We start from the raw sequence: 12,448 nt of genomic DNA on the forward strand, positions 1-12,448 counted from the left end.
CCCCCCCCCCCCCCCATTGTACCTGGTGTGATTTGATGTAAGAGATACCCATGCTTATCCACCACTGACTTGTTAGAAATGCAGCCATTGTGCCCACTTCTCAAGAAAACCCATGGCTAATACTGCCAGGTTAGTGAGAAAACACCATCTAAGCCTGAATGGATTTTGATGATGTTTTCCGGCTGCAGTTAAACCTCACTTTCTTTTTCATCAGGTGAAGGCGTAGCTGGGAGCGTGAGTTGTTAAGTCCCCAGAATTACATCACATGGAGGTCAAAGGGCAGCTGATCACATCCATGGGTGTGGGGGCTCCTGGTGAGTCATGATGTGTCACAGTGTAAAGTCGCACACTTTCTTGTCTGGACTAGCCTGAAATGACCTGGTAAATCTTGTCAGCTTGTGTTTTTTCTGTCAGTTTGGCAGAAGAGAAACAAGTGTTTTTCCCAAGGGAACAGCCAGCTGACAAAACAGCCATATGTGTGAAGGCCTTTTGTTCACATGCTGTCACTGCAGCTGTCAGATAATCTTATCAGAGCTCTGAGTTACTGAGAACAAACATCATCTTGTTAGAAACAGTATGAAACAGTAGAAACATTACCAAAAGATTGCATTTTACATTGAATGTGCCTGTTTTATATAGTAAACTTTCACATCTCACATGTGCACTACAAAACATCATGGCCCCTTCCTGACAGCAAGAATAAGAGCTCCTTTGTTTTGGTGTTTGGATAAACATCATAACATAATAAAGGAAAACAATATGTGCAAATGCTTAGCAAGGTAATAGATAGGACATATCCAGGTCAATTACAGCTGCATGCAGACTGTAGTCTGTAAGGACCCTCACTTACTGGGGCAGAAATTTATGTCACGTGGACCCATACAGACCCTTGTGGACATGTGAATGCAGACACCATGAATTGGCCTTTAGTCTGTCTCTAAGTCCCCGGCCTTGTTGGTGGCTCTCAGTGCCAAGCCCAGTCTTTCTTATGGAAGGCACGAGACAATAATTTTCTAAAATAGCCAGAAACTAGTTTTTTTGTGAATTTTACTCATATACAAGTAAAGTGTGCTTTTGCTGAGGGTTGTCTTTAGCTGTAGATGAATACACTTTTTGTGCGGTATTGACAGTGTTTGTGGGACTCAAAATAAAAGATAGACCCTGTCTGCAAGGTAATGAGACAACATGTCACCTAGTCTAACAGTGCGCCTCCCTGATTTGTTTTTCATAGGTTTTAGACAACAATAAGATATATCTAACTTCAGATACACACAATACTTGCTGTAGCTTCAGCTCATTGTTAGTTTGGGTAGAATGTGGAAACCAAGCCTGAAGGGACCCGTCGATACCTGAGGGTTCGGGCCGGATTGAGACAGAAATTTAGAAATTATGTTCGGGTCCGGGCCAGGTTTGGACACGTAGGCCAAACTTCAGGCTAGATGGCTGGAGCACACAAATGTCTGCTTTGTTTTTAATGATAAGGGGGAAAACGCTGTACAAACTCAACCGCATTGGGTTTGGATGCCACACTCTCAGGCATGGGTCAGGTTTGGACAAATATGCAGCCCGATCCATGCTCTAGGCCAATACCTTGTCCTTTCATTAAGACTTGAATTCAGACTTTCTGGGACTGGATCCTATGTTCTGTGTGGTACAGATGTTCAAGGCAGCCAGGACAGCAAGCTGCAGGCTGAGAGGATTGCAGCTCTGCAAGAGAGGAAGCAGGCCCTGGAGGCTCTTCTTAACAGCAGAGTGGGAGAGCTCAAACAAGTCTGTTTGCAGGAAGCAGTGAGTAGCTCTCATTTTACATTTGAAGCATACCCAGTTCAGTCTGCAACATGAACACTCCATAAGCTGTAGTTTCTTCATGTTTTCATTTATATTCTGTTACTAATGGAGAGATTGTGTTAAATATATTTTTACACTTTGTAAAAACAAACAAAAACTAAAGACAACCTCTAACCTTGTGCATATTGATATCTTTATGACTGCTCCACATCTTAATGAAGCCACAGCTGCCTCAGATTTTCATTAACACCTGTTGAACACATCACTGTATTTTCAGCTGTAGTATATCGACCCACGTCATCACTGCATGCCTGTTCTTGGATTCACATGTTGTCTGTTGGGTTGTGAGTGCAGCTAATTTTAGATGTACATTTTCAGAGCAACATTATTTCTTGTATGTCATTTAAAGGTGGTTTATTGTGACTCAAAGTAATATGTTAAGTAGTATCATTTTATTTTTGGAGTTCAAGATTCAAGGTTCCTTGTCATTCTACACGTTTGACAGAACAAAATGAGTCACTCAGGGCCAGCATATATTAAAACCATATATTAAAAGCATATAAGATAATATTATGACAATAAAGAATACCCTCTAAAGATAAAACCTAATGTAACAACAGCATTTAAAACAATGGGTATCATATCTAAAATGTATCAGTCCATCACAGAGGCCTAGAGTTCATAATTCTCACAGCTTCTGGTAGAAAATTGGATTTGAGCCTGGTGGTCCTGGCCTTGATGCTCCGAGAAGGATTTTAGTACCATGTAGGCTAATGAATGTCCTCTACAGGAGCTGACTGGGAAGTTACCACGTGCTTTTCCCCTGGACACAGGAGAGAAACCCCCAGTGGTGCAGCGTAGAGCTGGCTTGGCTCCTCTCACCAAAGCAGAGGTAAGTCAACATCTTGAATATCAATTGCTTTCGCGCAGCAGCTGTATCACTGTATATATTTGTTGTCTAACATGGCCGGCTATCCCTGGCTGCAGGATGAAGCTGCACAAAAAAAGCAGATGAAAGCCATCTTCACTGGTGCTCTATACAGACACTCAGAGTCAGACAGAAATGTCCCAAATAGCAAGAGGACAGTTCATCGGGGGTGTCACACAGGTATGATTCCACCGCACCTAAAAGCAGACCTACTGCGACTACACACCCACCTGTTTAAAAAAATGAACAGATTTGGCATAAGGGAATAAAAACCAAAGCACATATCCATTAGCATTTGAAGCTTTTTAAAAACACATCCAGCTGTATGAAAGATCTCAGATGTCATGCTGCATTGTCTCTAATCTGAATGCTTGTTGTCTTTCAGAGGACACTGTCGTGTCAGAGAGTACCAGCTCCATGTCAGATTCAACATCCCATGACAATGGTGAGTCAAGCGTATACAAACTGTCTTTCAGGAGCCCGCTCTGCCTCTTGTGTGCACTGTGAATCCATATTCATAATGAGCTTAGCTGAAAGACGAGGCACTAGCACTAGCTGAATGTATTTGCCAGCATGTTTCTTTTCACATTCAAAATACATCACTCACACTTAGTGGGTGGGAGAATCATTTGCACTCCCGGTGTTAAGACACCGAATAAGAATATCCCATTAATGTAGTAAATAGCACACTTGGCTTGTGCTTTTGATGAAAGTGATCTGTTCTTTGGCATCAGTGCGTGGGTTTTATTTAAAGATCTTTTGTGCGTTGTTCTTCTCCCAAAAGAGTCTTCTCCCAGCGTGGCTGCCGACCAGCGTTCTCTGTCTCAGCCTCGAGATTTACTATGAGATGAGGACGCGTCGCAACTCAGTCACAAGCTCCGTCAGGTACCAATGTTAATGTGACTTGTTGCTACGTGCTTGATCCGTCTGAGCACGTGCATACAGTTCACGTGTGCACATGTAATCAAGAATGTTTTCATGTATGGGTGATAAATCGTAAATTCCTGGATGTCCTCTCATGCTGCTTTTCACAGCCCAACTCACTCTTTACCAAGAAGTGCATCTAATGTTGAAGGTAGAAGTGTTCCAGCGACTCCTCTCTTGGCCCGTACCGCTCCAATCAGCGTTCATGTCAGGTAATCTGTGATACTGGTCTGTTGTGCACAGCTACAGCTCCCTCCCACTGTGACAGCTGTGTGGTTGGAAATGACTTAATGACACCGTTGAATGCAGACACAGAGTCAGGGTTGTTGCAATGATTAGTGTCATATTTAGGTAACAGCAAGGGCTTGAGCTCATCATCTGGTCTTTAAGCATAAAAACTGTGTCGCTTCTCAAGTGATTCTCTATGAAATGTAGTTACACGGTTTTATTGAAATGGCTTTCACTCACTCTTTGTACATAGTCCTCAGAGTCCTCTCCTATTATATAAGCTGTTGTGCTTTCATCTCTGCCTTAGGTCGGATGTGTCAGGTGGTAATGGGTTGAAGCAGTGGTCTGGCAGTCTGGATGTGCCATACATGATTCCGCTGGCTCAGGAGGGCTCCTCCTCTGACCGCAGAGGCTGCCCGTACAGCTCCCGGGCCAGGCGCAGTAACAGCTCAGAGGCCCTGCTGGATAGATCAAGCCTCCCTGATGATCCGCCTCCCAGAAATGGGATGCCCCCCAGAGGGGGGCCCTACAAGAGCTCTGAGACACTGACTGATGGAAAACTGAGACATATTCACCTAGGTAGCCCTGAAAGAGATGTGAATGGCTCTGTTGAACAGGCCAAAATGCGTCTGTCCGTGGGTGGCAAAGGGGCTGGTGGAGGCTACAATGAGATATTAATGGACTATATCTGGGGGAAACAACAGAGGATGCAGGTGCAGCACCACCTGTTCCAGTCCACAGGCAGGATCTGGCAGGACATGTCTTCTCCTCGCTGCTCCACAGCAGCAGTCCCTCCTCATGCCAATGGCTTTTCTCATTCCCAGGTGCACCTCCCCAGTGCTGCACCTCCTTACAGCCCCCTGGTCCTCCGAGGGTCCCAAGCTGAGCTGCGTAGGGTCAAGGTTACCAGAACCAAATCTTGTGGGCCCTTTATTCCTTTGCAACAATATCCACAAGATACAATTCTTCTATCAGCGTATGAGTCTCCCCTTCCTGTCTCTGGCACCACCACATCCTCCATCCCCAACCTGCACCCCTACCAGACTGAGCTGTCTGGTCCCTCCTTCAGCCGCAGACCCCCACAGTTCTCTCTCCCGACTCCAGAAGACTCAACCAGAAGTCTGCATAAAGCCCTGGCTCTGGAGGGACTGAGGGACTGGTACCTGAGGAATGCCCTCGGCTATCCTCCTGCTGCCTCAAAAGGCCACGAGGCAGGGCTCTCTCGCCTCTCACACCCCCACCCGCTGGTGCACCAGGCCCAGTCTTTTCACGGTGAAGCAGCCAACCTCCACAGGCCTCAGATTCCCCAGTCAGCCAGCTTCCATGGTCACCCACTGCATGGAAGGTCAGTACTTCAGTTTTTTCTTTTTATCTTAGTGATTTGTCTCTGTCTCCTTGTGGTAGAAATCATACATACATTCATACAAGAAAAGGACCAGTGCCTTTCATTATTGTACATTTATTTGTGCTGTTCAATTACATTTCACTCACAGCAGAAAAAAAGTTGTTACTGTCACTGTCAGAGATGTGACCTTTCTCAGATTTCAGTGGGCATTTTATATGTTTTTAAGGACTATGTCAGGATACCTTTTACAAATATCATCATACATGTTTGCAAATACAGTCATATGCATATTTTCTATGTCATGAACAGTGGTGCCTACAGAACATATTTAGTGGGGGCCATAATGAGGCCAGTGAAAACCTTGGGATGGCACACTAAAAAGGCTGTACAGCATAGATGAATTTCAGGCTACGCAAGTTAATAGAAAGGTAAAGATACTACAATATAGTGTAAAATAAATAACTTTTACTAAATGGCATATGCTTTAATTCTTTGGTTGATCTCATGTGAATAGCAAATGATGGTAATCGCATGAAATCAGTCATGGAATCATTAATTAATTCAAATCTGAATGTATCATCAACAGTAAAATAAAGTGTGCGGGTTGCTTAAACATAATTATTAACAATTATCTGGTAATGAATTATGGATGCAAGAATGTCTGACCTAAATTTCTAACGCAATTACAAAACACGGCAGATTTCATACTGAACTTCCTCTTAGCTTTTATAAGTTCAGTGATTTATATAATTTAATAACAGCCAACATCTCATTCCATTTCACTATGTTTGTCTAGAAACATCTACAAACATTATTTATATTCTTGAGAATGCTCCCTGCAAAAATCAACTCAGATGTGTTATGTCTTAAATCTATGTAAGATTTTTAATGGCCTGCATTGCAAAGAATTAGACTGACTGGGGCTTGTCATTGGTGGGGGTGTTAGAAATTTTAAGATGGAGGCCATGACCCCCAGTGTTCTCACTGTGGTTTTACCCATCTTGCTTGTGGAGAGCTGTACTGAACTGTCCTGCCTCCCCAACAGGTCAATGGAGTTGTCTCTCTATCAGGAGACTCCTCATCTGCAGATGCAAGAGGTGACCCCAAAGGAACCCAGTGCAGATCCAGGCACTCTAGTCTGAAGCAGCACCACACACACACACATTATATGAGCAAGAATACTGTACACGTACACTCAGACTCACATAGTCACACACTTATACAGACCAATTTTTACAGTGTAACCTCAACAGCAAAGCAAAACAAAGTGACCTCAGCAGCAAGAGACTGAAATAACTGATAAACTGTAACTGTACAGTGTGAAAAAGCCTTGGCAAGTTCCCTGTGTTATATAAGTGATCCCACCAATATGAACTTCACACCCACTGTTCTTGTGTGGAAGTACACTGGAGCTGACTTATTGATTATCTATCAGTAATATGATTATGCTGTACTTCACATATCCATATTTCTGGTCCAACACGAGCAGTAAAATCCTTTCCAATAGCCCTGAAAATCTTCCCAGATATACTTTTTTTTACAGAATATATACAACTCTAAATCACTATTTTGTATCTTCTGAGATGTAAAGAACGGTTATATTAAAGAGGTAATATATTGCTCATGAATCATGTAATAAACAAAGATGTTATATGAGTTCACATCATTTTAAAGTATTAATACATGCACTGGTGAATGTGTGTTTGTAGACTATTTAAAAACATGCTCCTCATCTGCCATGAATTTTACAGCCATTTGTATTTTCCATGTTTGATAAATGAAACGGGCCATGAACTGTAGCATACTGGTGTAGCGAACAGGAGTGCCTAAATGTTTTATTATCAGAACTACACCTTGGTTAGACAACTTTAAAGTGCTTTCTAATCATCTGAAAAGCTAGCATTAAGCCTCTGTGAGCGTGGTCAAGTGAAAGACAAAGCCGTTCATGATGTCATTAGATTACGCTATTTGGAATGATGTCATATACAGTACATTGTGATTTTTGGGGGAGCTGGTTTCTAGCTTCAGTTTGCCACTGGCTAATAAGTGTAGCATTCTCTGTGCTGTCCTTGACAGAATAATTAGACCAGTTTAGGAAAAAAAAACCCTTAGTACTCTGTGAGACCTACTGTATGGGAGTAGCACATGACTGTATGACAGACTGCTGACTCATCAAATCAGTTGTTTTCTGCATTTAGTTGTGGAGGGTTCGAAAGTCATACAGAGCAGCACTTTATGAACATCTTATGCCTTAATTCTTTATGAAATTGTCACCATGAAAGATGACAGGACATGGTTTATAATGGGGCAAAATCAAGGAAAGTGAGTTTTGTTCACTTGTGCTGAAGGTCTGTCTGAGTGTTAGTGTGTGTATATACGTAGTGTGGATTGTGCTGATGAGATTTTGAGGGTGATATTTTATTTCCAGCTGATATTTTATTCCCATACTAACAATGTTATTAACAATGTAACAGAGTAACCCTATAATTAGAAGTTGATCAGAGTAACCTCCCCCATTTCTTCCACCACCAAGTGAGCACTGTTTAATTGGTTGTAAAGAGTTGATGGTGTGAACAGAATAGGGCTGCTGCAGCACGGAATGATGGTGAGAGCAGGTCTCACACCAGTAAATCTGTTTGAGAATTCATGCTGGCTTTGTATTTGTAATAATTTCAACTCATTTTTTGCCTTTACACTTTTGTATCTCAGTAATTATGTGTCATAAGTTTTTGTAATCAGTCTTAGTAGAATTCTGCAGTGTAAGCTTCAGAATAATAAATAAAATCCTCAAGGAAACTGAAAATATTTGTTTAGGTGTAAACAGAAATTACATTTTTTTTTTAATTAAAGGTTTTTTCCCATTTAATGTACTTGATCTTTGGCCATGTTTGAACTAATTTGTACTTTGTGTGTCATAAGTGATCGTTTCCTACGCCGTTACAAACTGTAGCATATTGTGGATTGTTAGCCGGTTTCTTCTGTTGTTCTTCTGATGTGTTCACATCCTCTCAGTATCCAGCTTCATAGAGATTCTTCCATCTGGTTAAAACCTGAAATCAAAGACCAAACTGCTGTGCACTGGGGGTCATAAATGTATTTTTCATATAATGTACTCTGTAAGTTGAAAGTAAATGATTTAAATTTAGCTCTAAAGCAAATTTACTCAAACTATATTATATTTATGAACCTGTAACATTTTGTAGCTATCTATAGTAGCTCTTTCTCATCAGCGCAGGATTTGGTAATGTGTGTTATTAAAACAATTTAATTCAGCAGTGTGATGTGTTAATAATTGATTATTAAGACTTCTTCTTTTAGATATCTAAGTGCAGCTGTTTTCTCTTTCACTCTTCTCTTTATAAAAAGGCCTGTGAAATTAAAGCTAAAGAGGCCTGAGCTACACTGTATGTATGAGACTGCATTCATTCTACTAAATAAAGTGTGACATTGAAATCAGCACTAGACTGTGTCAGACATGTTTGTTTTTGGTAAGACAACAGACCTTTTTCACAGCAGACATTTCGACTTGTCAAAGCAGGAACAGCACAGGTGTAATTAACACTGATATCAATGGCTCTGTTCCATTAAAGTTTACCAGCCAGTCATGTCAGTGAGCCAGCGTACACGACGGACGGACCCTAAAAGTAAGGTAGTAAAACCGGGCGTAGCACTTAATATTATAAATCACACCTGTGGTTTTCCTGCCACAAATAATTAAAATGTCTGCCACAACATCCCTGCTTTGAGTCCAGACAAAGACCTCAGTGACATTTTTTACTTTCTATCATATCATCTACTGCAATATAGTTGACTGGGTTTGATGTGTTCAGAAGGTATTTGACTTGAATAAAAGTGTGCAAATAGGCCTTAAAAAGTATTTAATGTAGGCTAGCTTGAGGAAGGAACTGGACACCAAAACCACCTTTTCTGCACTCTCCCAAGGATGGGGAATCCGCTCATTTATTAAAAAACACACACACAGGCAACAACAACAACATAAGGGACACTGGCAACCACACAAATCCCAGGAACACTGAACTTATATACATCCTGCCCAGTCTAGCATTATGGGGGTCCCAGCAGGTGCTTCCCCCCTACGGTATTCTGGGTGACCCCGCCATGTGTCTCTTCTCCTCTAATGCTACACAACCCTCACCTGACTGGTTAACTGTCATCAGTAACCACAGTCTTATCAAAGTCTCTTACATGTTGGGGGCGGCCTGCACTGCTGCTGAGTCCGCTCTGGTGGCACCTGGGAAGCAGGTGAAGAGGGGCTGGAGCTCGTGGCTGGCTTCTGTTGTCCAACTCTACCCCCTCAGGTGAGGCCAAGGGCCAGTATGGTGCAAGTCTGTTCCTGCAAAGCACCACCCAGTTCCACTTACTCAGTCCTACCAGATACACCACATCTAACAGTCTTTTAAGCACAGTACAAGGTCTGACCCCCTGGATTGCTGACTATGGAAACAAGGCCTTTTTTCATCCAGGGCTGCATGCCCACACCAGTGCACCAGGGGCAAAGTTCTCTCACCTGCTGAGAGCATCATGACCCCATGTCTGGTGAGGCCCCGCGTCCATTGGGGCCCCCACCTGGTCCTGCTGCAGAGGAGTGTGTTGGGCTACTGTCTGTCATCAGGCATGGTCCCGGTCCTCCTGCAGTTCCTCTCCTATGAGCCATCGTCGGCTCATATGATCTTGGTGCACACCACCAGAGAAAGTGGTATAGGTGTGGATGAGCCCCTGCCTGGCTCTAGTGATGTGTATGACCTTCCGGCCAGCCACTCCAGCATCGCAGTTGGTTGTAGCCTGCAGCGTGGAGAGTCATGGCATCTGCACCCAGACAGAGCGTAGGCACATCCAGTGCAGTGGGGATGCTGCCTGTCATGTGGCAGTGTCCCGGTCCTCCATGCACCGACTGTGCCGGCACTTCTTCCTTCTGTAACTTCTTCCTCTTGTATGAACCCTCGCCTGGTCTCGGTGCACACTACCCGAGAAAATGGTGTATGTGTGGATGTGTCCCTGGCTGTCCCTAGTGGTGTAGATGACCCTCAAGGCAGCATCTTCAATGTCACAGTTAGGTGCAGCCCTTCCCTACCAGCAGTGTGCAGAGCCACAGCATCTGCACCCAGGCAGAGTGTAGTCCCAGGCACATCCACCATGGCTCTCAACTTTGTCAGCAGGCCAAGGCTGATGATGCATGGATCTTGAATGTTGGCCAGCCTGAACAAGTGCTCAACGGTGTGGCCAGCAGCAGCTATTTTGAGCGTCCTCTCTACCGCATCTTCACACTCTCGCCGGTCCAGGTATAATCTGTGTATCCGGCCTAGGTGGCCAACCCTTGGCTGTGACAGGATGCGCATACACTAGATGAGCTGTCTGGGGGTCCTGGGCTCTGTGGTGTCAGTGCTGGGCAGTGGCGAGCAATGTGGCCCAGCTCTCCACAAAGGTAGCACCCTGTGTCACCCAGCTGCTCTCCTGCTTAATTGTAGTGGCCGTGCTGCAGTGGCAACCTGGCAGGCTGCCTCCTTGTCCTTTCTGGCTCCCTCAAGTTCTGCTTGCCGCATTCAGTGTTTTGGATGCAGGGGGCACAGCATGTGCTCAACCTGCTTTGCTTCAGCCATCAGAGTGGTGCCGTGCAGTGATAGAGGTGAGCTCCTCAAGCATCAAGCTGTCAGTCATTGCATACCCATGCCGAGCATAGAGCTGGATGTCTGTGCTGTAGGCACCCAGGCCCTCTCCTTCCCTGCATCGCCGATTAGCCAGCCCAGCCCAGGCTTCATCAGCATAAATGTGTCAACCAAACCTGAGCTATAGCGCCCTCTCTGTGCCTGGCCAGCTGCTTTGCTACCCAGGCTAGAGGTCAGGGTCTGCAGAGCCCTGCCCCCGAGGGCGAGGGTAACCCAGTTGGCTGTCTCCACAGTTGATCAGCCGTTCACCCACGCTGCTGTCTGCATTTGCATGAGGTATGTCCCTAGAGGCTCTTTTTAACTACAGCCGGTTCTTTTATCTGAAGGCCCCAAGAAGTAACACTCAGGAAACAGGAATCAGCTTTACGTAGATTTATTTTCTTCTGGTTAAATGCAGAGTTATTACAGCGCTGGGCTCTATGAGCTGACAAGTCTCCAAGAGCCTCGATAATCAAAAATCATTCACATTTATCTTCTCGGGCTGGGACTGCCCTGTACATGGGTGGTACGTTACACGTCAATATTCTAGAATGTTCATATAGGCAGTATGTGTGTGTGTGTGTGTGTTGTTATCTTCTATTTTCAGGTGTTTCTCTCTAACTGGAAGTGGACATGCAGTTAGCTGTGTCACTTTACTTCCCTGATTCTGTTGTAAAAAACCTCTTACTCATGCTTCAGACATGAGTGACCAGTTCAAGCCCGTCAGACTTCACGTCTGTTAAGTAGCATAAATTAACAGTATCTTATCTATAGTTTCCAGAACGACACTTATCTATGCAATCTATTCTTGCACAATTTTCCAAGAAGATGAAAAATACTACAAGTTGACTCGAAGCTGAATATTATAACTATAATGCATGCATAAGAGCCAGGTTAATACTGATACATGGTGCTGTTAATGAAACACAGACAGTCATACTAAACTCTATCATTATAAAAGCAAAATAATACTAACCGTAAATAAAACAACTGTAACTCCTGAAATCCTAACACTCTTCCCCGCTGTAGTGTGGTAGCTGAGCTACACCTTGCCGGTTTGCTCCTGGCTCCTTGCTGTGGTCTGGTCAGTACCTGTGGTGCTGACACTCCGGTGCAGCTCCTCCATCCTGCCTGGTGAGCCTCGCTGGCTTCCTCAGCAGTCTCGTTTCGGTGGGTTCTCGCTGAGAGTGGAATGGCAGGCAATCTCAACAAGGCTACTGGGATATCCGGTTTGTAGCATCACTCCTTCCTTCAGCTGGGCAATAAGTTCATTGACCTCCTGGAGGATGTCATCGCCTCTGGAGATCCCACTTCTGACATCAATGTAACATTGGCTGTGTTAAGAAGGGTCGGGAGACTGAAGCTTGTGTTTTTCTCTGTTTTATTCACACACACAACCACACAGCACACCTAACACAACACTGCTACAACAATCTCGCCAACCCCAAACTATACAGAGCCCACCCAGAGGGGCATTATGGGGGATTCCACCAGGTGCTTCTTCCCTGGGCATTCTGGGGGACGCCACAAAGTGTCTCTCCACCCCCAGCGCTACAGTATGTGGGATAAACT

General features: G+C 44.2%; 1 protein-coding gene across 1 annotated transcript in view; it reads left to right on the forward strand.

Annotated features, from left to right (window-relative positions):
- The window catches only part of ccdc120b (coiled-coil domain containing 120b), an 18,736-nt gene extending 10,071 nt beyond the window's left edge, over positions 1 to 8,665 (forward strand). Inside the window, 10 exon segments of the mRNA XM_020592656.1 lie at positions 215 to 314; positions 1,658 to 1,788; positions 2,579 to 2,680; positions 2,776 to 2,896; positions 3,102 to 3,161; positions 3,501 to 3,546; positions 3,548 to 3,601; positions 3,751 to 3,852; positions 4,176 to 5,213; positions 6,259 to 8,665. Of these exon segments, the coding sequence (XP_020448312.1) occupies positions 266 to 314; positions 1,658 to 1,788; positions 2,579 to 2,680; positions 2,776 to 2,896; positions 3,102 to 3,161; positions 3,501 to 3,546; positions 3,548 to 3,601; positions 3,751 to 3,852; positions 4,176 to 5,213; positions 6,259 to 6,355 (1,800 nt within the window). The 5' untranslated portion in view covers positions 215 to 265 and the 3' untranslated portion in view covers positions 6,356 to 8,665.
- Positions 8,666 to 12,448: the final 3,783 nt, after the last annotated feature.

The sequence above is a fragment of the Monopterus albus genome, unplaced genomic scaffold (genome assembly GCF_001952655.1).
Source record: "Monopterus albus unplaced genomic scaffold, M_albus_1.0 scaffold18.1, whole genome shotgun sequence".
NCBI lineage: Eukaryota > Metazoa > Chordata > Actinopteri > Synbranchiformes > Synbranchidae > Monopterus > Monopterus albus.